This window comes from Atractosteus spatula, chromosome 1 (assembly GCF_055471065.1).
Source record: "Atractosteus spatula isolate fAtrSpa1 chromosome 1, fAtrSpa1.hap1, whole genome shotgun sequence".
In the NCBI taxonomy this organism is placed as follows: Eukaryota; Metazoa; Chordata; class Actinopteri; order Semionotiformes; family Lepisosteidae; genus Atractosteus; species Atractosteus spatula.
The window spans coordinates 22,969,534-22,995,715 of NC_142706.1; the positions used below are offsets into that span (position 1 = coordinate 22,969,534).

The 26,182-nt window shown below is 35.7% G+C and overlaps 1 protein-coding gene across 1 annotated transcript in view; it reads right to left on the bottom strand.

The window, feature by feature from the left end:
- Window positions 1-26,182, bottom strand: part of gabrb1 (gamma-aminobutyric acid type A receptor subunit beta1) — a 411,079-nt gene that overhangs the window by 119,533 nt on the left and 265,364 nt on the right. The window contains exon 5 of the mRNA XM_088908787.1: window positions 20,458-20,540. Within this exon, the coding sequence (XP_088764913.1) occupies window positions 20,458-20,540 (83 nt within the window). The remainder of the gene's footprint in view (window positions 1-20,457; window positions 20,541-26,182) is intronic.

The window sequence follows — 26,182 nt, forward strand, 5'->3', positions numbered from 1 at the left end:
TTAATTATTAGAAGTGAAGATATTTACTTATCTTTGTGTATCTGAATATTGACTAGTTATATGACACAGATTAGGTAGGTCCCTTTTCAGGCCACAAAGGCTCATGGGGAAAAGGGGGCAAAGGCCATCATTTTTCTTTGACCATCTGACACTGGAGTTGGAGGTGATGTGGTCAGCATCACACTCAGGCCGGCCTATTACCCCCAGAATGTTTAGGCCCCAGTACTCACTTGGAAAGCAAGCTGAGTGGATTTTGGAGCCATCTGGAAGCAATTAGAGCAAGCTAAATCACTTGCCCCTACCTGGTATTGAACCCAGGACCTTCCAGTTAGGAAGCTAGAGGCCCTTGCTATCTGAGCTACCATGGCTCCATGACACTGATTAATGAGTAAGAAATCATTACCAATGCTCTAATCAATGCTTAGTCCTTATATGTTGTACCTGTTTTAAATCCAGATATTTTTGATAATTCTCAAGTAAAAAATCAGCCATATTGTAAAGATTGTTTTAAGAATTATTGATTTGTTGGTTTTATAAAATACTGTTTGTATCAGCAAACTGTTTGTGCAAACTGCTTGTTATTCTGTCAATGGATTCCAAATAACTAATAAAAAGTAAATTCACTCAACACTATACTGTTAACTGTCACATATGATGCATATTCTCTACCAAAATTAACACCTTTAGCTTTTTTAAAGTAAATGTCAACAATTTGTTTTATATTAAGACAATTTTAATACTAGTTAACCATTTTAAGAAATAGGCACTATCAGTAAGAAAGGCTTTGTTACATATTACTTGCACAATTTAAATGTTTTTTTTTTAGTAAAAAATAAAGCAGCAATTCTAACAACTGCACCATTGTACTGGCCAACAATTAATGAAACATACAACTGAACCGGACTTGTAATTCAAATGGAAAAGTAAGATAGAAATTGAAACATGTTACTGTTTTGCTGTCTAAGCATTAAGATTTTGCAGATAGTATTCTACAGCCGGTGGCAGTAGTGAGGAGAAAATCATCTTAAGCTGTCTTGTACCCATAGTAATGATTACTGATAATTACAGCACACGTAAAAGTCAATTTGCCTTTTTTAACGGTTCAGTGAGTTTCTTGAATTATACTGAAGTATTTCATTTTTAATTAAATAATATTCTCTCAGCAATTTTCAGAAACAAATATCTCAGAGGAGTTTTGATTAAGTAGCTGGAGGATTTTCATAAATGCAAATACAATTACAGTTAGCAGCAGGGAAATATTTTTTGTAAGCTTAACACTGTTGGCTATATTTCCCAGGGCCCTGTAGTTAAGCATATTTTTTTATTTTTTGTTATATAAAACACTTCTGTTAATATTTTTACACAACACTCTTTATTCATAAAGGCTATGCTTAAAGAGATAATTGCTTTATTCAGTTAACAGACTTTGCACAGTGAACATGTCTTTTTTAAGTTACAAAAAATGAATCACAAGTAAAATCATGATTGACGATTTGACTAAAAATGCAGCGTATTGTATTTTATTGCTCACCAGCTGTCATATGATGACATTAATACTTTAAATGAGTTTTAATTTAAATGTAATTAAAAAAAATGTTCAGCTTAAAAATAAAAGGCATAGTGTACTTATATAAAAAGTATATATAATATATATAAATAAACTTATATAAAAGTTAGACCTTTGCTTTAGTAAAGCATTTAAATTAGCTCATTTGCATTGCCCATACAATAATAATAATAATAATAATAATACAAACATTGTAAAGGGAAAACATTGTGAAGGGATAACAGACAGCACTCATTAAGGTCCTTGGCTACAGCATGGTTACAGAACATTTGTCATAAGATGCAGGTATATAAATATCTCTTTTTTTTAAGCTAACCAGTATAGAATATATCCATCACCCTGTATTGGGAAACTGGTCAAAATAAGTTATGCAGGGCAGATAAACCCTAACAATGTTTAAAGAGCTGTATGTGACTGCTACGTTTGACTACTATTGTATATACATATATACATGGTTCTGGATTTCAATATTATATATAATATAATAAAGGTTAAAAAATGAGAGGAAGCTGTTAGGCCCTACGTTTTGGAGTTGTTGATCCAGGATCTCATCTTGCGGTTTCAAGCATGAAGCCTGGGCATTGGCATTAACAGAATGTCTGGATAGCTTGTTTTTCCATACTCCCACAATCCTTTGGTAAAGAAGATCTTCATGTTCCTAGTTTTAAATGCATTTCAATATTGTTTCCACTTACAGATGCAGCCTTTAAAAATGTGCGGTAAAACCCTGTACTGCGCGAAATTATCTGCAGTTTAGCGCATTATACCACAGTATTATCTTTACTGTGCATGTTTAAATTCACTTAATATTGATATTAATATGGAATTTTACAACTAAAGGGAACACACCAGTATTCTACTTTCTTCGTAAACATTTAAAGCATCAAAGTCTTTCATTCGGTTACATACTGTGTATGTTTTTACATGCTCCTTCTGACTATATTAATTTTATATACTTTATAAAAAGTTATAATGTTTTAACCTTTTCTATGAATAATTGCGCTCGCTATCGCAGTTAAAAAATGCATACTTTTTAGAATTTGATTAGTAGGGAATACAAAATGGAAGTGTATCTAAAGAAATTAATAGCGACAAAATAATATTCATATAGCTCAAATTATTATCGTAGTACACTTTCTTTGTAAACATCTGCATCAATTTGACTGATTCACCCCCGTAGTTAGAAGTTAGAAACTTTTTGACTGCCCTTTTCAGTTATAGCTTAAGTTGTTAAGCAGCCTGTTGGTGTAATGGCTTTGGCGTATAACACGCAAGATGGAGATTGGGGGTTTGAACCCAGCTCTCAGCATGAGGTTTCTTTTAACAAATAAACATTTCTTTGAAAAGCTAAAATAGTAAATATTATCAACATTATATTTAATTTGTTGGTACTTCTAAATATCACAACATGTTCAAAGTTAAGTGATTTATTAGTAAGAACTAATATGTAAAACTGCTTGTATTTTTCAACTGTATTTTGTTCAGGGTGATTTTTCACTGCTTTCAAAACCTTTAATTTATTTAACATCTATTTTTGAGACAGGGTGTTCCAGACCTCTGTTTAATTTCTGAAACTCCGTCTGTATTCCATGTTTTAACCTTTACAGTAAAAAACCTCATACTTTTTAGAATCTGCTAAATAGGGAATATAATATGGAATCTCTTATCTAAATAAATTAATAATTATATTAATTTAAGGATCTAAATATATGTGTTTATATAGCTGGTAGTATTACTGTAATCCACTTTATTTGTAAACATGTTTTGTTTTTAATTTGACTCATTCACGCATGATTACTTTTGAAACATTTTTAAGTTCGTCTCAGCTATGTTTCCAAGCAGCCAGTTGATACAGCGGGTTTGTCAGTAGGGGTCCTGTCTAGGCCAGTAGTTCTCAAACTTTTTGGACCAAGTACCACTCCTGATCAAACCAAAGCATCCAAGTACCACCTACTCTCATCTTCTCATAGGAACCCCAGAAAATCTCAATGACCAACATGAGTGTGCGGACGCGCACACACTCACATACACATATGATAAATATTATAATAATAAACTTTATTTGATATAGCGCCTTTAAAGGTGGCTTCTCAAAGCGCTTTACAGAATGACGAAAGGAACAACAAGAACAATTTAAAATAAACAATCAAAACGCACCATTTCAGGGAGAGGGGTGAGCCTGTTTAGTCGAGCAAAGCAGATGTGAATTCATTGGTCGAGCCAATACAATTCACAACAGAGTCTAACAGATTTTAAATCGTCAGGCATTTTCTTGATGGCCAAGGCCTTGCAGCGGATGCTGCAGTTCATATCTGGAGCAACCTCTCTAATTCGTGCAACTACACCGCTGTTTCGGCTTGTCATCGCTCTAGCAACGTCTGTACAAACTCCGACGCATTTTCTCCAGTCGATGAGAACCACTAGGTGATCTGAGTTCAATACCTACATAGGGCACAAGTTTTTCTTCTAACAAAGACTTTAAAAAAATAAAATAGTAAATATTATGTACACTACATTAACATTTTTTAAGTTTTTGTATATATTAAAACATATTCAATGCTAAGTTATATTAATAATGAAATGAAAACGTGTATTAGCAAACGTGAATACTGTCAGCTGTTCAACTGGTTGAATTTAAAACACTTTATCAGTGGGGCAATTTAACAGACACCTCAAACATTAAAATAAAATCATATTCTAATTGTAATTAGAAAAAATAACAAAGAGGTTTTAAAAATACTACTGAAACTATAATAATGTGTCTGGTCATTATTAACAGCATTAATTTAATAACAATTTCAAGATTTTTGAGTCTTCGGTTTTCATAAGCTTCACTTATTAAAATGCTTATTTATGAGACATGATGTTTCAGATGTCAATAACTTTGTGAACAAATGACACAGAGACTGCAACCTACAGATTTAAAGATTTGTGAAAAAATTAACAGCTTTTATTTAAACAATATCTAGTACCTGGTTGCATTTTTAGAAACCTTAGTTTGAAGAAAGCGGATTCCAGGTGCAAGTGACTTCATAACACGAGAAGACATTATGTTGTATTTTTATGCATCAGTTGAAGCCTTCTGAAGTCTCTCAAAAACATAAAAATGTAACATAATATTGTGTGGCACGATGCACAACTGATTATTTTAATTTTAAAGAAAATCAGAAAAAAGAAACAATAAGATGTTGCGTAAACCCCCATTGCATGATTTTAAAACCCATAAAAAATGAGTTTAGTTAAAAACATGAAATCCACGAAAAATGGGTGTTCTTTCTTACTTGTGATCAGCTTAGAATCTTTGTGTAAGCTACAAGTTTTTTTTAACTTTTTAATTAAAAGTTTTAAATACTTTAATTTTGTAAACACAACACACATTTTGTACAAATACAGTACAATCACATTCTCTTGTTTTCCCATGTTTTGAAGCAAATTAGCAGGTGGCTGAGAAAATAGCACACCACCTACTGAGCTCAGTCAGAGAAGAGGCGATGTATTTCAATGTTATGTCACACTGCAATATTTTATATACATCTAAATAAAGTCATGTGTCAGGTGCATAAACTATTAGTAATCAATAATTAGTATTAAAATTTGCACTGTGATACATTGTTGCACTTCCACATCTTGTAAAAACATTAATTTGCAAAACTGTGTTCAAACATATGTGAAATCTTACTATCAAAAAATAAGTAAAATACAAACTTAAAATACAAAAATAAAAAAGGTAAAATATAATTAAAAATTAAACCAGGGTTCACTCTTTTTCTGTTCTGTTTCTCCCTACTCTCTATTTGGACACAGAATGGTTAAAAATGGGGACAGATCAGGCAGGGAAGGGGGAGGGGGAGGCATTTTTCCTCCTCTATGACTAAAATGCCAAAGAGGAATGGCTTGAGCAACATACAGAGCCGAAAAAGTTTGGTGCCGTCTTCTCCGCTATAAAGGTACACTCCTTGTGGAAGAATTTTCACCTCGAACATTTGGCCACCAGCTAACACACAGAAGAAAACTGAATAAATGTATTTGCAAGGACAGCAATTTCAAACTTTAAAAAAACATACTTGCTTTAAGCTGTTATCCTGTACAGTGTATTAAAACTAACACTCTATAGGCACTACAATGTGAGTAATGCTGCCCACTAAACCTCTTTCCCAAAAATTTCACAGGGGCAAGGTCACGTAGCTGATTCACAGCTGGATACAATTTTATCTTGCCTCGTGAAAGCAAAAATTCAGACATTTGTCAACATATTTACTAAAACTATCCATCACAATAATCTCACTGTGTTAGTCTCACAGCGAGCCCCGGTGCTCACTCAATGTTCACACTCCCAGTAAAATAAAAAAAACATTTTCCGAATTATCACTTCGCACCGGGGGGAAGGAAAAGTATTGGCGGTAATTTATTTCACTTTCATTCACTCTGCCCAACTCCCCTGGACAGACAAAGTTGATTAAAACTCATTCAAAAGAGTGTGGCATGTTAACACAAACTCTGCTTAACAGAGCTGCTTGTAAGAGCAAAATGACTTTCTGCTCAATTAAATAAAGCTACAGTACAGACAGATTTTAAATTCTTCATGCAAAATTAGCTGTTTGTAAAAATCAGCTACTTTGCAAGGACTACACTACTTCTCAAAAGGTACCTTTTGTCTCTCGTGCAAACTCAACAAAGGTTTATTTTTTATAACTCTGAAATTTGAGCGATATGCGTCAGGGACTCATTATAGTATTGTAGCGAATACGGTTTGCACAGGAAAATCAAAATACCGCCCCCCCAACCCGGGTCTCACATCTCACCTGTTGTTCCAAAGCTGTATGGTTTCAAAGTATGTGTGAAATATCTTTCCTTAATCCAATCTATTTCTATTCCAGCTATGTAAAAAATATAGCCATAAGAATCACTGTAAAGGTTAAATTCCAAGATGAAAAGACAATTATAAATGTGAATATAAAGCCCCAAAATAAACACACAGTAATAAATAACATGTTCTACATTGACCTTTTATGACAAAGTGATAGACAAAAAGCAGGGCAATGACTTTCTCTGCAAGCTAGTCGAAGAAGTAAGTAGGTGACTCAAAGCTCGAAGCCCAGCAACAACAACAGTAATAAAAATAGTGTGTATTCTCCTGTCACGGTAGAAAATAGAACAATGTAGACTACAGATGCAGCCATTCAAAGTGCGCGTCACAGACACGTACCGCAGGTGACGTCGCTCAGTATGACGCAAGATGACGCGTGGCACCGCAGTACGTGATTGGTTGACCGACAGGGGCACTCGTGGTCCGTTGGTCTGTCGTAGAAAGACTTACAGTAAAAACGTCTTTGCTGTGCCCGTTGTAGATATTGAATTTTACCACTGAAGGGAAATCTTAGTAGCTGAGCATAAAAAGAATAGGAGCATACTGTAACGCGTGTGAAGGCCATAAACGATATTAATTTTGGAACATAAACATACAGTATATACTGTAGCTGGTCTTGGTACTTTAAAGAAAAAAATACACACCAGTATTCCATTTCTCCCTAAACATTTTAAGCTTTGAAGTCTTTAACTAACATGATACCGGAGTCAACAAGCATACTTTTAGAATTTGATTAAAAGGGAATATAATATGGAATCGCGTATCTAAAGAATTTAATAACGGTATTCGTGTGCTGCGACAGGGCTGTGTAGGGCTTTTTCGCCTGCCTGTTCATGCGAGCTGTCTTCTAGCCGACTGGTCTAGGTGCGTGACTAGCAACTGGGAGGTTGTGTGATCGAATCCAGCTGGTGCCGGACTTTTCTTTTAACAAACATTTCTTCGAAAAAATAGAATAGCGATATTATGGACAATCAATTGACTTTTATATTTCAAAATATCGCAACATGAACGATATTTGCGATATTTTGAACATATCTTCCCTTCTGACAGCGGTTCCTCCTTCTATTGTGTGTGTGTGTGCAACAGAGTAAATTTTTATAGAGAAATGGAGGCTGGACAGTATGCGTTACAATATAAACATTTATATTGATTTAAATCGTGTTCTGATTTAAATCGCAAACGCGTGTTTAATTATGTGTTTTTTAATCATAATCAGGCTAATGCATTTCTACATTTTCTGTATGAACCAGCTTAGAGGTTCATACAGAAAGACAGCTTGTGTTTAAATTGAGTGTAAGGTAATTTATGCTTCTAAAGTCATGGTCAGCATTTATTATTGTACTGTGCTGTAAACTTTTTCTGTGCCTAGTCACATTATTTTATATCGTTTTTATTGCGTTATTAAATCCGGTGGCGCTGTGTGTTACAGTAGTTTCCTGACTCCCATGTCACATGGTCTGTGATTGAATCCCATAGAACTATGACTTTATTTTTTAACAAACATTTCTTTGAAAAAATGAAACGTTTCCCTTGGTCAGAGATTAAATAAAACCTCACTCGCACCAAACAAATTTATATTTCTAAATATCACAAAATACGTTCATTGTCTTCCAATCGAGTCGAGTTGACATTGGAAGCCTGCCACACCCGGACTGTTAAACCAACGCATTAGCACGTCAAAGCCCATCGAGGGTATTGAGCCAGTATTGGCTTTAGTATTCCCCCCTCTCCCCTCAATTCAATTCAATTCAAGGTGTTTTATTTGCATGACAGATGGGTACAAGCAGTGTTGGGTATGTATATTGTAACGCTTACGGCAGACAGGCACTGTGTAAGAGCCGGCGCACCAGAGCAGCGCACCGAGGGAGCGTCTGCATTTCTAACTTAGTTTTTAAAATTAGTCAAGCAATATGAAGCATCTCCTTTTACTTAGTGCCTGAGCATAAAAAGAATAGGAGCATACTGCAACGCGTGTGAAGTCCATAAACGATATTAATTTTGGAACTTAAACATACAGTATATGGCTGGTCTCGGTACTTTAAAGAAAACATACACACCAGTATTCCATTTCTCCCTAAACATTTTAAGCATCGAAGTCTTTAACTAACGCGATACCGGAGTCAACAAGCATACTTTTAGAATTTGATTAAAAGGGAATATAATATGGAATCGCGTATCTCAAGAAATTAATAACGATATAATTATATTCATGTTGCAAAAGAACTGCAACGGACATAAAAACTCCCTTGCTTTTAACAGAGCGTTCCATAATTTCTAACTACGAAAATGCCAGGTGAAAGGATTTGTAAACATATTTTGTTAAAGCAAGTCAGAACCCATTCAGAGCCTACATTACATTTTAGCGTTTCATTCTGAGCAGAAGACCCTCACACCTGAAGAAGGGGGAGGTGTTTTTCGCTGGAAATCTCGCCTGCTTCTACTTTACAACCGGAGTGCTGGCTGTGACGAATTAAACCGGTATTACAGGTTACAATCACAGACCATGTGACATGGGAGTCAGGAAACTAACACAGCGCCACCAGATTTGATAACGCTATGAAAACGCTATAAAATAATGTGACTAGGCACAGAACAAGTTTACAGCACAGTACAAAAATGCTGACCATGACTTTAGAAGCATAAATTGCCTTACACTCAATTTAAACACAAGCTGTCTTTAGCCCTCTAAGGTGGTTCATACAGAAATGTAGAGATCCAGGCTCAGAACACACAGCTTCATTAGCGAATACATATGCAGGACAACTAGAGAAGACGTTTTACAGAGGATGGATTTTTAGAAACATCCCATCAGTGACATCACTGAAGTCAACTCCTAGGTACTGTAACTGTCGTGTGGATAGTTTCACAAGAATCAGACAAAGGTTTAAGCATCGCTTGTTCTAGATAAAACTGCAAAAAAAAACAACAACCCATAATGTACTTCTTTGCGGCTCTGTTTGCCCAAATCATATATTCACAACGTGAAATCTAGAAAATAATATTACGTAACCAAAATCCGCAATATGGAAACAGAACCTGTGTAATTGTTGATAGATGATGTACTCGTAACATTTTTTCAAGACGAACTACAACATTTAAAAAATGACTTGTATGTACTTGATATCTCTAATCAATCCACGGGTCCCAGCACGAAACGAAAGTAAAACGCATACCGTTTCGCGCTTCTTATTAGTTGCTCAAAAGTAATTTGACCGTATGAAATGCATAATATAAACCTAGAAACATATACGTGAGTAGTACTTAAGCACTGTAGTATCGGTGTTAAGACATACCTCTCAAATACTGTAAATCAAGTTAAAAATATCTCAAGATTCTGGTCATAATGAAACCATGTTTCGTGTATGTTTTCTTTAAAGTACCGAGACCAGCCATATACTGTATGTTTATGTTCCAAAATTAATATCGTTTATGGCCTTCACACGCGTTGCAGTATGCTCCTATTGTTTTTATGCTCAGCTACTAAGATTTCCCTTCAGTGGTAAAATTAGATATGAATATTCAATACTTAAACGGACACAGTTAAGACATTAAATATACATATACATACTGTATACAGTACAGTTTGCATACGGTAATATGTTTATGTCCCTAAATCAATCTCTTTTATGAGCATGTGAAAGGCATGGTGAATCACTGTACTTTGCATGATTGGAAAAAAATGCGTGATTGCGAAATGCTGTGGCGTTACTTTTACAAAGACGGTCAATGAAAAAAAGAATGTGGACCAGGGCAATACTTTGAGTTTACAGCTTGTCCAAGGTCATTTATTATTAATACTATTATTAATATCTTCGTTAAAGACTTTGATGGCTACAGCTCAAACATGAGAGGTTGAGCTTTATTAGCTCCACCTTGCGGAAATTCCGGATACTATTATTTTGCTAGCGGTATTTACCGGTAACTCGCGGTATTTACCGGTAGCTTGCAGTAGACTGCGTACAGCGTACCGGAAAATAATGCGGTATCGCCCGCGCATTTTGAATGGCTGCATCTGTACATCAGGGTGGTTATGTATCGGGAATGTTTGCAAATGTCGCGATAATTATACAGTATTGGGAACACATTAGAGCAGGTAATTGCTCACTTCTGCTGCCACAGAGTGTTTTGGAATCTACATGCTCTCCCAGCATAGTTATCGACAGTGACAATGTCTCGGGAATAGGCTCCTGCTCCCCGACAGACAAAGGGGTGTGAACTGTGCTTAACACAAACTCTATTTAACAGAGTAAGGAAGGTGTAAAGTGGCTTTTTGTTCAATTAAATAAAGCTATAGTACAGATTTTAAATTCTTCAAGCAATAATTTGCTGTTTGTCAAAATCAGCTACTTTGCAAGCAGTACCCAACCTTTCAAAAGGTACCTTTTGTCTCTCGTGTAAACTAAACAAAGGTTTATTTTTTATAATTCTTGAAACCTGAACGATATGCCTCATTCATATTACACTCCCCCCCACCCCCCTGCCGAGTCTCGCCTCCCGCCTCCCGCTGCTCCACGCAAATCAGATCTACAGATATAGAGTGCCTTGCAAAAGTATTCTTACTTTGTGCTCGGTTTTGCCGTTTTCCGTCTTTCAGTGAAAGGCATAATATTTCTATTGAAATATTATTTCAAATATTAATATTTGAGTTTTCACCCAGTTTTTTCTCTCTGCTAAAGTCTCGCCATTGCTGATGAGTTTCACTTCATGGACTTCCTTCTTTGAATTAAACAGCTGTTTTCATCCAAAATGAACAAGAAAAATAGTATTTTCAGAGAGCAATTACTTTGTGTTTACATATAATAAGTGATTAGATTTATGAACAATCTAATTTCTTATTTGTTTAAACAGTGAAATTTCAGCTGCAAAAAGATCGCACTAGAGAGCACTAGTTCTGTTTGTCATATATGTTCATGAAAGGGGGTGAATTAAGCAATGTCAAGTGCAATAATCCAGTGATCAGTAATAACAGCTTAAAAATCAAATCAAAATGTATTTATCAAATGCACAACAATACAGCATGCAACAGTAATTACTGGCAATGAAATGTCTTTTCAAGCTCGGCAGGGGGATCACAAAATTAAAAGTTACAAAATAAAGTTACATAACAACAGTGCAATAAAATTGGAATAAAATGAAAATAAACTCAATATAGATAGAACTGCTATATGTCCAGGTTGTACATTACATCCAATAGATTATGTCAGAGTAGTGCAGTATGCCAAATACAATGAAAACTCTATGTCCAAGTAACCTGACCATTTAATAGAGCAATGTAAAAATGCTGGGAACTACACATTTAAAGAGGTCTGTAAGGCAAGAAACAAGCTAACTAAAATTCAGTTTAAAAAAACTAAGGCAAATTAAAATTTGGGACGTTAAAGTGTTAAGAGATGAAAATAAAAGTGAAAATACAAAAACGCAAAAGAGCAAATAGTTTAAGAATTGGTGGATGTGTTACATTGAAATAACCAAACAGAAAAAAAGCCATGACCAGACAGTTCAGAAGAGGAATGCAGGAACACTTGCAAAAACTTAGATATACAACAAATCACAGAAAGGTGTTACAAAAGAACATGTGAACCTGAAGCAGATTTGGCAGAGAGTTAGGGGCTTGAATAATCAGGTGCATTTGTGGTAGTGAGACTATGAAGGTTTGATAGGAGAGAGCCCTTATATGAATTAATAGCAAACAAGGTTTCATGGAAGGCTTCTCAAATATTGGGTATTCAGGTAGATTGCCAGGGGAAAGCATTTGTAAATATATTTACAGCAAGTCAATTTTTTGCAACACATAAAATACATTTTCCCACTAAATAAGATATATGTATAAAAATCTAAAGATTTTTTATTCAGTGCTGGTAGCAGGATGAACTATGGACTCAGCAGCTGTCAGGTTGAGCTTAGTGTATATTTTGTCACAGAGTTGGTGCAATATGTTAACAGTTAAAACAGGTATTTATAAATGACCCATTTCAAGAAGGAGATTTTCAGAAGAATCATAAATCAAGCAGGATAGGGAAAGCACAGAAAATAGGTACTTAGATTGATCAGATCCAGAGAAGTGGAAAGGCTGACTCCTTAAACCAGCACTATAAAATAATTTATCCTCAGTGAGATCCTGCCATCTTATAGTGTGATTCTATTACTGTGTATACAGTAGTTACACAGTGCCTTTAGTTCCATCCATTCCATCCTTTATCCTTTACAGAGTAGCTGGAGTCTATCCCAGCAAGAAACAGATGCAAGGCAGAATACAACCTGGACATAGTGTCTGTCCATGACACAGCAGACAAACAGACACAAACACACACTTAAACCAGGGTCAGTAATCCCATAAGCCAATTAACCAACCAGTATGTTTTGAACTGCAAGAAGAAATTAGAATACCTGGAGAAAACCCACATGAACCCAGAAAGAACATGCAAACTCCACACATACAATACCTCAGGAATTGAACCTAGGGCATCAGCTCGGCAAGATACCAAAGCTAATCACTGCACCACCATTAAAAATGGATGGATATCTTAGTCATCTTTCTAGTTCAAAGGCCTCAGAGACACCTGGTGCTACTGTTGTATTTATGAAAAACATACAAAAGGCATGCTAACCACTGTGCCATCCGATTCCTTAGTTTATATATTTAATTTTATAAACAATAAAGATTGTTATTAATTGTTGATTGTTAGCAAAATATTTTAAATTATATTTTACCCAAATTCTTTATTAATTTCATATTTTACTTATTATTTGATATTCAGATTTAACGTACATTTGAACAATGATTTGTAAAATAAATAAATCTAAATGGTGAGAAAGCTATGCTTAAAGTTAGTTAAGTGACTTAGAAGAGAAAGATAACGATTTACGTTGTTTAATTTTAAAAACTAAGTGATAAATGTAGATGCGATTGGTACCATTCACACTCCACACTTTAGAAAGCTCGCTCCTGTTTATGTGCTTATGTGCTGCTCCTCCTCTCTCTCTCGGTGCCACCCCCCCCAACGGAGCGCAGTGGGTGGTGCACTATTTTCACAGCCTCTGATTGGGAAAAAAGACCTGCTGATCTGTCCTACACAACAGGATGAGAAGAGAATGTGATTTTTTCTGCATGAAATGTGTGTTGCTTTTAGGAAATACAAGTATTTTAAATGTTTAATTAAAAAGTAAAAATCTTACAGTGTACACAAAGATTCTAAGCCGATCACGAGGAAGTAAAATCACCCATTTTTTGCACATAAAAAGTATTTTTTTAACTAAACAATTTTTAATAGCTTTTAAAGTCATGTTTTAGGCAGTGTCAGGAACAGTTCTTTCCGGGCCCTATGCGGACGACACGATCCAAAAGGTGAAGAAACAATAGGGAAAAATATCATGCAGGAGTCAGTCAGGAGACAGGGGGGCGTGTCCATGCAGTGCCAGTGTCCAGGGGGAGTGAATCCAGGCGAACAATCCAAGGGTAAATCCAGAGGGGGAATCCAAGACGGGCAGTTTAGTCCAAAACCAGGGGATCCATCCGTAGTTAAAACCAGAACCGGGTCGGGACCGGCGGGGCAGGGAATCAGGAACAGGAAACTAAAACCATAACGGAGCCAGACGCGGCAGGACCCCGGGCTCTCACGACACGGAAATCAATGAGAAGCCCCGAGCAATCGCCTGCGTCTGGCTTTAAAGGTGGAACTAAAGAGGGGCTGGAATAAGGAACAGGTGTGGGGAATGGGACAGAACGAGGAAGGGCTGGAGCGCCCTTAAGAGGAGGAGTAACGATCGTGACAGTACCCCCCTCCTTTCCAGGGCGGCTCCGAAGCCCTAAACAAAACAAAAAATAAAAAGGATGGAGTCCATGTTGCCAATGTGCCGTCCGCGGGGCCCGAGTGTTGGCTTCTCATTCTGTCAGGAACAGTTCTTTCCGGGCCCTATGCGGACGACACGATCCGAAAGGTGAAGAAACAATAGGGAAAAATATCATGCAGGAGTCGGTCAGGAGACAGGGGGGCGTGTCCATGCAGTGCCAGTGTCAAGGGGGAGTGAATCCAGGCGAACAATCCAAGGGTAAATCCAGAGGGGGAATCCAAGACGGGCAGTTTAGTCCAAAACCAGGGGATCCATCCGTAGTTAAAACCAGAACCGGGTCGGGACCGGCGGGGCAGGGAATCAGGAACAGGAAACTAAAACCATAACGGAGCCAGACGCGGCAGGACCCCGGGCTCTCACGACACGGAAATCAATGAGAAGCCCCGAGCAATCGCCTGCGTCTGGCTTTAAAGGTGGAACTAAAGAGGGGCTGGAATAAGGAACAGGTGCGGGGAATGGGACAGAACGAGGAAGGGCTGGAGCGCCCTTAAGAGGAGGAGTAACGATCGTGACAGGCAGGTACACGTCATTGTATCTTATTTTTTATTTCGTTTTTAAAAATAAAAAAACCGTTTGCCCATCGTGTTGATAAGTCGATTACTGGCAATTGTAAAAATTAACCCTTCCCCCCTTCCTCGTTTAATTTAAAGATTTCCGTGAAGAAATCCTTAAACAGAAAACCATCATGTAAAATAATTGATCCAGATACACACGCCAGAGCCAATTTTGCCAGAAACAACCTCCCAGAGCAAATCAGGTGCCTGGGCTGAGGTCTCGGACGGACTGGGTTCCATTCAGTTTAAACTTTTTTAGTTTAAACTGAATTATTGGCTGATTACTGGCTGCTGACATTTGGATTAAGACAAAATATAGATTTTCTCAATTCGGATGAGACATCATATTCACAATAAGCTATAATAGTGGACTATTTTTATGCATTTGGCTTTATAAGAAACAAACCGAAAGTAATGCTCTGATAGCACTTAGAACCCCCTGGGTGCAACTCGCTACATTACAGTTGTAGGCATCCTCTCACGAGGCACTAATAAATATAGGGGTTTGTGCATTTACTGGGACAATTATTAATTGTAGCTGTAAGTCACAAAATGATTCTTTGATGGTTATTCGAGTACCTTGCGGGATAACTCAAACAACTCACACACACGGGTACTAATACACGAGAATACATTTATTAATACATAAAATGTGCATATAAACATAACAGATCTTATTGTGAGGGTTAGCAGAATACAAAAGGTATATATTCAATCACGAAGAGTTACAAACCAAGAGGGACACACATTCAGTATACCATTCATTTAGACCGTTTCGTAAATGAACTTGGATTACAACTTCTACACTAGATACTCAAAAGCAAGTACATCACTCATAGGAATTAAATTGATATCAACTGGCATTGAGGTAACAATTGAATTCTCGAGCTGTAATGCAGAAGGTTGAATACTCATCTGATCTGTGGGGATTCAGATCTCCCGCGGACGCAAAGAAACAGTGGCAGGCTGTTGCTGTGTCCAGTCAGCGTTCCCTGGCCCAGTGCCAAGCAGTGGCCGGTGCGGCTGGCAGTATGGGAGAAGGAGGGAGAGATTTCTGCTGCGATGCGCTACTGATGCTAGTTATTTCTAGCTTTACTAGCGAGTTTGTGCACAGGAGAAAAGTGACTGCGGGTCCAAGCAGGTCACAGTCTTTAGACAGGAAGAAGACTGGTTCGTTCCTGATGTACTGTAGCGCTAGTCCTGAATCCTTAGATTCAGCTGTCCACAGTTCCAACCGTAGTTCACTTGTTGATCAGGTGAGTTTTCGTGGTGGGTTCACGAGGCTTGCTGCTGGGCTAACCTCCGGTGGATCCTTTGGTTATGCGCTGGCGACCTCCGTTCTCGACTCTTAGAACAAAGGAAAGTCCTGGCACTCAGACACACTGGCCGTTACATGATTGTCTGAGCTGAGTCTGAGAATTTCCAGGAGGAGCCCTTCTGGGCTCTGTTCTGCCTGTTTTACCTGGAGGAACTACGGCCGTTCATTGGTTGAAAGTTCTGTGGGCATTCGAGACCCACGTGGGGTTAACCTGCCCTACCAGTTCCTGATTGGCTGAGGATGAGTAACAATGCACTCTGACCTTAGGGTTGTAAACAACTTTGAATGAGTCTCTCCCTTGGAATCTCCATTTGTTAAGGTGCTTGATGTGTCTCAGCTTTGGGAGTTGTTCCTTATCAGGACACTCTATCAGCTAGAAAAACACCTTAAATGTGAACCAAATGGAATGGCCTCTTTGTATCCAGCACCACTGAGATGAAGGAGAGAGGGACTGGCAAGGGAGCAGCAAACTTAATTCCTGTATTTTAATAAGCCTTGCCGCTAAACAGTGCAAATTACCACTACATGGACAATAGACGTTTTTTTAAAAAAGAAACGCATGTCAAAATGTTTCCAAAATGTCCATTTGTGATACTTTAGCTGCTTAGGTACAAAATTCCATAATAATATAACTATCAAGTGATGTTAAATCAGTACAACATTTATATTTTTACAATAACAGCAAATGGTGTTCTTACTACGTATTCTTAGAAAAGGATAAAGCGTTATAACTTTTTATGAAGTACAGAATATAAACTTAATAATGATAGAACAAACACTTTAAAACGGGAGTTAAAGACTTTGATGCATAACATATTTATGCATAATTAAATTATGAAGAAGGTGGAAGGTTGTGTACTTATGTCCAACTGAGCAATCTTGCTTTTATAAAATATATACACTTTTTAATATTTAATGTTTAACATGTTGTAATACACAGTTTAAAATTATTCAAAGTCTAAACAGTATACAACTTAAATTCTTAATTGGAAAAAGATTGTCCCTCAGCAGTGACCAGTATTCGAAACCGGGTGTTTTCTGGCCGCAGCTCAAATGCTGTACATAAAACACTAAGCTTTATTATCTCCACCTGGCAGTTTTATTAAATATTATTATTCTTTTAAAAAAAACATGCAGTAGGATGTGGTATATTGTGCAACGTCCACCACGAGAATAAATAAAACGCAACTTGGAGCCTTCTTCAGGAGTCAAGAAGAAGGGCTTCTTCTTCTTTAGGGCTCACATGAAGAAGGCTCCATGGCCAAAATGTTTTCTTTCTTTTTTTTCTGCATGGAATAAACCTATTACATGATGCAGCTACCCACCTGAATCTCTTGATTATGTGCTTTTAACTTTATATCCAAAATTGTTTTGCCTTTTGCATTGTCCAGAAGATGTTAAATATGTGTATAAACACTAAAGTCTTTTTCATAAGGACATTTTCTGGCTCAGCATTTCCCATTTTATATTCATAGTTTATTTTTTTACTAAATGCATACAAAACCTTATACTCATCTACATTGAACCAAATTTGCCAAAAGTTTTTACATTCTTGAAATGTATCTAATTTTTTTTTTCATTTCAATTGCTGCTTTTACAGATGCTTACAATTTGGTATAATCTGCAAACACGACCAGTTAACCTAGTACACTTGAATCTAAATCATAGATACAAAATAATAAGAAGAGCAATGGTCTTAATGTGGGTTCCTGTGATACTTCACTAATGCCATCACCCCATTTCTATATCCCATATCTACTTGTTCTATTTGCTAACCAGTTAATATTATTATCACATTAGTGATATAATGTATTAAACTGTATACTGTAAATGCTGTATAGTTAAATGTGTACTAACTAGATAAAAGGTTATTGAAATTGTAAAACTTGTGAAAGCTCAGTTCAAATATTTTGTGATTTTGGTTGTGTCACAAAAATATTCCAATATTGATTGGAAATTAAGCCAAAGAAAAGCATACAGCTTAAAAAAATATTTTCCTTTGCTTAAAGAAAACTATTACTCTAACAGGCTAAAAGCTTTTAAACATTTTAGTCTTCAACAGAAAAGACTATGATGGTATATTCAAAATCATCAAAAACATTGACAAAATCAAACAATTTTTTAGGAAACTAAGGTAAAATACAGGAAACATATATAAAACTGAGAATAGGTGGTCCTAGGGTCTATGAAGAAATAGCAGGATGAGATCCTCACATCAATATACATTTGTATAGACAAAACTGGCCTTTTGCTTGCCATATTTTATGTTCTTAGGTATCACAAACAACAATACAATAAAGTATGTCACTGGTTATCCAGACTAATTACTAAAGTCTAAAGACTAAAGTCACAAAGTACTTCTACATTCTTCATTAATCACTGACATGCAATACACTTTTAAAACTAAGTGATCCACATAAGAATGATCCCCATAATTGTCTATGAAAAATATTTATTTGCTTATAACCAGAATAATAATTTTTGCATCAACGATTACATAATAATAAGCATCACATGTTGAGGAATGAACTAGTCTGGGCAACTTAATTGTACAAACAGAAATCAGAAAGTATGACCCTTACACTGGACAATTATTGGTTCATTTTTTTGTGTGAAATAAAACAATTCAAATTTGTGATTCTATGCTCTCTTTACATCCCCTTTAAAAAACTAGATTTTAAGTCATTCTCTTTGTACACAAAGTTGTGCTTTAGACTTTCTTACACAGAGATTTATTTCAAGAATGTAAATAGGTTTCTTTACCAACAAAATCCTGTGAGTATACCCCAATAAACTGATTATTTGTTATCATTTACTGTACCTGAGTAACAGATGTATTTGTAGATTGATCTGCTTACCTATGAAATAGTTTTCTGTACTCCTCTGCATCAATGCCCTCTCATATTAACAAAAATGGCACATCACATTAACATACTGAGACAGTTAACCTTCCTGGAAGGCTTCAGAACTACTGTACATCAGGTTTTGTTAATATTTCAACTAACACTGCTTATATTATAACTGAACTTATTACTCACCTTTTTACACTAAAAGTGTTTAAATCAAGAGATGTAAAGGGCGCTTAATATGCATGATAACTTACTGTAAATATATTTAGGAATTGAAAAACAATGTTTCAGGCAAAATAGGGATTAGACCTGATCAATTTTTTTTTTAAAGTTTTTTTATAATTTTTGATTGTGATAGGCAGTTTTATAAAAAAAAACTTGCTCTTATCTTGGATCAAAAGGAAACAGCATCGGCAATTGTTGTAAGAGATTCAAACATTTTCAGAGGTATAACTGATCAATTCAAGTCAAGATACCTCCTTATGACTAAGTAAAAAGAACATAATACTCCTTGAACATTCATAGTATAATCTCTGAAAAAGTTTATAAATTGGATGATACCACTGACAGTTCTTCAATGACCAGACTAACATTATTGTCTATGAAGTTTTACCACAAAACAAAGAATTATTAATCTAAATTGTTTCACTGTAACTTCTAGAATGTTATAGTGGTTACCATGAAACATTAAATAAAAGAGCATTAGCCTTTAGTTCAGAAAAAGCTCTTGCTCTGTGGATTTACTGAAAACATAGAGATGTAATTAAGGTTACGGATTATCCCAGATTCTGTAGCTCCAGCTGGACTGAGTGCACGAGTAACCCTTAAATGGAACACCGGTCCATTGCAGTGTTAACAACATTGTTACTCACACACATCTGGGTGGATTTGAACAACTGGGGTATACTAAACTGCTCCAGAATTAATCAGTAATGCCCATTACAGCATCCATAGTCCATAATGACTCAATAACATTTTAAGCTTTTAGTAAGACATTCGACAATCATGCCTGGGCAGCCTGTTTTCCTTTACTAAATGAGTACCCAGTATGGCAGTATAACCTGAAATGGTATTAGGAATATCCTGTGAGAGTTTTACACAGATAAAGTGAGAGGATTTGGTAATTCACGTGGCAGAGACTGGGGCTAGGAAACAAACTAAATTTAGGACTGCTGTTACATATAGCATGCTAAATGTATATTATATAATTTGCTTGATTTATTTCCATTTAAACATGTCTTTCATTTATTTTACTCTAATATAAGCTTCATATCTTTTTTATTGAAAAAGAATCTCCAACGTTTAATGTGATTGTGGTCTTTCTACCTGTTCTGAGCAATTTTCATGGATTTGCACCAGTATCTTGCAGATGAGGATCATGTTTCATTAAAAAATACAATGCTAACACCACTGTAAATTATTTATAAATTATTACAATATCAGAAACTCACAGCTTTCTATCTCCAGAGTACAGTTTTGCTCATCCAGTGGATACCTGCGCAGATCCATCATGCAGGCAGCTGTTGTTGTGATTCTAAAAAGAGTAAGAAGCAAAAATGTAACTGTTTAGACAACATCTAGTGTTCAGTTCACTGATCACCGTAGAATTCCTGTTGAAAAAATTATATTCTGCCTAAAAGTACCTTGTAAATGTATTCTGACTCTTGCACAATTTTCACATTTTGTTGCTTTAAAGCCTTGCAGTTATGACACTTTGATTTAGCAATAAATATTTGTTATATACACTACCCACAAATTCAAAGCAAAGCAGAAAACAAATAAAAAGATGTAAATACATAATACGAATGAAAAATGGAATAAAGACAAGATTGCATAAGCATTCAAGCCCTTACCTGTGGCAAACCTAAATGTATTTTTCTGCATAAAATTACCTTAATGAGCCACACAATTTGTTAAGTAGCCCATTTATGTGTGCAATAATAGTGGTTATCATTCTCATGATTTCAACATTTTGTGAATCTTGTATTTAAAGAAAAGACTCAATAATGAAAACTAAAGAGCTTTCAAAGTAAGTGATTGAAAAGCACGGATCAGAGGAAGGGTACAAAAATATCTCTGAATATACTTGTGTGCACAGTGCCCTCAATTATTAAGAAATGGAAAGTCCCAGACCATGTCTGTATCATGTCTGTAAACAGAGCAGCCAGGCAATGAATGCCACCCCGAGAACAACAATAACAAAAAGGTAGAGAGTTAAAAGCCTGAGATTGGACAAAAAGAGTCAACAATATCCTAGTCACTACAAAAGGTTGCCCTTATAGTAGAGTAGCAATCTCATCTCAAATTTTATTTTCCACATGTAGTTTGCAACAAAACATTTAAGTAATAATGTAAATACGGTAAATACGTTTTGTGATCAGATGAGTCAAAATTGAACAATTTTAGGGTAAATGCAAAGTATTACATCTGGCATAAAAAATATCTCACCACCCAGTCAACACGATCCCTACAGTTAAATATTATGCTATACAGATGCTGCCCCTCTAAAGGGACCTAAAAGTTTATTAGGATTGAAAAAAAAATGGTCAGGGTAAAGTACTGTATAAGAAAATACTTAAAGAAAATCTGTAAAATGAATTTAATGTCTTAGAGTAACATGGACTCTTTGAGTAACATGGTCAAAGTCCTAACGTGAATTCCACTGAGAATCTGTAGAAAGATTTTCTAAAATTTTATAAAATATACCGACTTTTTCATGTTTGATGTGTAAGATGCTGTAATACAGTTTAAAATGATTAAAAGTCTAAACAGTATCAACTTGAATTCTTATCTCTATTAATATAACTATCAAGCAGTATTAAATAAATACAGCATTTTAGTATAGATTACACTTTTCTAAAAATGTATTTAAAAAATAAAAATTATTACAATCTAATCGTTCCACATTTGATCCCAAGAAGAATTACAATATGCTCCTGCTTTGTTTAGCGATGGTATGAAAAATAAATCTAAATGGAGAGAAAGCTATGCTGAACGTTGATTAAGACACTTAGAAGACAAAGATAACGATTTACGTTGCATTGTCAGATTGTGAATCAATAAAGGCTTTTAATTAAATATGCGTTTAAGTTTTAATTTAACATGGGGCTAATGGGGACTCTCTTATTATTTCTCTCTTCTCTCTCTTATTGCCAAAACAGTTTTTTTTTTCACGGAGGGCTTCTCAGATAGTTGGGCATTCAGGTATATTGCCAGGCGAAAGGATTAGTAAATATATTTTTGTTAAAGCAAGTCAGTTTTTTTGCGACACATAAAAGACATTTATCCAAGAAAGATCTGATGACGAGGAAGAAAAATCACCCGTTTTTCGTGCACAAAAAGTGGCTATTAACTATCGAAACTTGTTTTATTGCTTTTAAAGTCATGCAATTTCTAAGTTAAGCAGAAACACATCATTACATCTTATTTTTTTATTATTTTTTTTAAATTAAAAAATAGATTGTCCAGCCTAAGGGCATTTATAATATTGTGGCATTATTATATAGGACGGACACAGTGACTGAGGCACTCGTTGAATGAAAAATGGCGCTTTATTTTTCAGTACAGTTGGCACATCAGCCCCCCATGCCCGCACGCAAGCAGAAAGAGAGACACACACACACACACTTTTTCATTGACAAAAAGTAACACCACACTCTCGTTTAACGCACACAGGCAGCTGAAGCACCACGTCTCTTCCCGTAAAAAGTCTTTGTCTCCATACTATGGCTGCTGTAGTGCAGGATCGCAGATTGTTTTGTAATGTGAACTTATTATTATATTCTCATGTAGGAGTAGAATAGGTTAATTGTCTTCCAATGAAAGACAGGTTCCTTTCTCCAAGACAGTCAGGAGACAGTAGAAACTCGCCACACCCAGACTGTTACAGTAACTCAATCAACCTTAATAGCCTTGCAAATGAGCTCACACTGTTGGATATATACTTGATGCACCAGAGATGTCACATTTTACTGTACATGTCAAACCGGTTGCTTTCTATTGCAGATGTGCTCCCGTGGAGACTTTTTTTCCTCATAGCATGTTACACTTAGTTTAAACTACTGAGTGAAATAGGTTTAATACAGGTGGGTAGCCGCATACTGCATGCGTAGGCTGCAAAGGAACAAGTAATAGGTTTATTCCATGCTGAAAAGAGAAGAAAGACAACACAACGTTTTGGCCCTTTCAGGCTGCGCTGTTCTGCTTCCTATGGAGATATACGGGTTTTTCACACGAAGCTGTATTGAGCAGTATTTCTCACGTTGTGAACATGTGTACACAGTGGTCCCCCCAGGTTCCAGTTAGTGTGTAATTAGGCATCGATGAAAAAACGGAGGTTTAGAAAAAGAGAATTAGCTCACTGATAGTTTTATGTGGAGGCTGTGAAAATTTTCACGAGTGGTGGTCTTTAAAATGCATTTGGTTTGAAGGCTTTCTGTGTTTCCTTTCCAAAGATATGGACAGAAGAATATTCGAGCATGGTCAATAAAATGGCTTAAAAACGACATAGTGAAGGCTGTGAAAACAGTCACAATATACTTTGTACACACAGCAAGTGTTTTCGTAACTCTAGGAGGTTTCGTGAAAAAGCTACAGGTGTGCCAATTGTAATCGTTTTAATTTTTAAATACATTTTAGAAAAGTGTCATCTATACCAAAAAGTTGCATTTAATACCACTCGATAGTTATATTAATAGAGATAAGCTCTCTATTAAAGCTCAGATCAAAGATCAAGCACAGATCAAACAGCAATATCTCATACATTGGGACTGATCTGTGATCTGTGATGTGGTTGAGGGTGAATTGTGGTGCTCTAGCAGGCACAGCCGGCTGGCTGTGCCGAAAAATAAATAAAAAACAGTTTAACAACTCTTAGGCATACTGTAGTTTTTGTTAACACAAGTTTATCAGTGAAAAGACCACGGGCATTCTCAGAGTAGAATAGACATACTTTCCAATGAAAGACAGTCCCCCTTCCCCCCACGGAAAGACAGACAAGTGTTTTCACTGCCAATTTAGTAGTTGCTCAGATGGAAATGCGGTAACATGGTAAAATGCGATAAAATGGCAAGCATGCTCTTTAGATAACACAATTCCATATTATATTCCCTATTAATCAAATTCTGAAAGTATGCTTTTGTTTATTCCGATAGCGAGCATATTCGCAGAAAAGGTTAAAATATCACTTTTCTCACAAAATATATAAACAATATGGTCAGAAGGAGCACGTAAAAACGTTTCCAAACTAATTAAATTCTGAAAAGTATGAGTTTCTTTTACTGTGATAACGAGTGCAAGTATTCCTGGAAAATGGTAATCACTTAACTTTGAATGTTTTGTGATATTTAGAAAAACCAACAAATTCAATATAGTGTCGATAATATTTATTGTCAGTAATAATATCAGTAGCAGTTTGAAATTATTCGTTGTTATTAATAAATGACTTAGCTTCGAAGATGTTGTGATATTTAGAAATATAAAAAATGTCAATATAATGCCAATAATATTTGGTATTTTAGTTTTTTTAAAGAAATGTTTATTTGTTAAAAAAAAAACTTGTGGCGATAGCTGGATTTAAACACCTGACCTCAGGATTATAAATCAGTCATTTAAGCCATCACGCCAGTGACACAGTCACATGACAAGCACTGAAACAACCATACACATATCAATAGAAAGTCTTATACTACTGTTTGTGCTACAGTACATGAATATAATTATATCGTTATTAAGTTATTTAGATACGCGATTCCATATTATATTTCCTATTAATCAAATTCTAAAAACGCAGTAACAAGCAGTATCACACGGTGTATCGCGTCATTTGACGTCATACCGGAAAGTATCCTGAATCACCTTGTAAAACCGCCAGGAGGAGCCAATAAAGCTTAACCTCTCATGTACAGCATTTGAGCTTTTAAATTTAAACTGTGTATTACAGCATGTTAATCATCAGTCATTAAAAATTTGGTATATTTTATGAAAGCAAGATTGCTCAGTTGGGCAAAAGTACACAACCTACCTTTATCATAAATATTTTAATTATGCAAAAATATTGTATGCATCAAAGCCTTTACTGAAGATATTACTCATATTATTAATAATGAATGACCTTGGACAAGCTGTAAACTCAAAGTATTACCCTGGTCCACATTATTTGTAACCGTTATTTTAAATGAAAAGACTTTATTTTTTCATCAACAAAAAGTAACAACACAGCATTTCGTTGATCTAACTAACAAGGACGGGACATTAGCTGGCCAATATGATAAAGGAATAAATTACTTTTTTTGTTTATTTACTTTAGCACATTTATTTGAACATTTCCATCGATTGTACAAGCACTGAAAAACTGTCCAATCCCTAGTTCGTCTGGCATTTTCTTTTTGTATAACAGACATAAAAACTCCCTTGCTTTTAACAGAGCATTTCATAATTTCCAACAAAGAAAATTATTTAAACTGCGACACTTATCATTCAACCAGAGCTCAAAATATCACAAGGATCCTCAAGAGCACAACAAAGACTGTTTTAAAAGATACTTGTACCAGATACATGAGAATCCAAACTTTTTTATCTACCTCTTTAAAATTTATCACACAGTAACAAGTCAAATTTCAGGGGCGTCCGTATACCAGAGATTATGGTACCGCTTCAGAAGGGTGTTAGCCAGTCAGATTCCAGGACCGGAATTATCTGTTTTATAATCGAGAATATGTAAGCACGTATCTAAATAAATTAATCATGATATTAATTTAAGGATCTAAATTTCTAAATCTATGTATCTATATAGCTGGTAGTATTGCTGTATTTCACTTCCTTTGTAAACACGTTTTGTTAACACCCGAATTGCAGGTGGATTCTGTTTTTTGGTCTGTTATGGTCTGTAGCTCAAATCCTGCTTAACTAAAAATTAGACGCGAGAAGAGTATTATTGGACAATGTTGTGAGGCTCTGGCGGAATTTCTCTGTAAACTGAAAAGTAACAGAGGAGACAGGTTGTGTATCGCTTCTTTTGACACTTGTAAAAAAAAACATTCCAATGTTAATGCGACACGGAAGATAATGTGGTGTATTGGTCGTTAATGAAAATATTTTATCATTTAATCTCTTTACTGTGCACATTTTAATCCGCTTAGTATTGAATATTTATATGGAATTTTACCACTAAAGAGA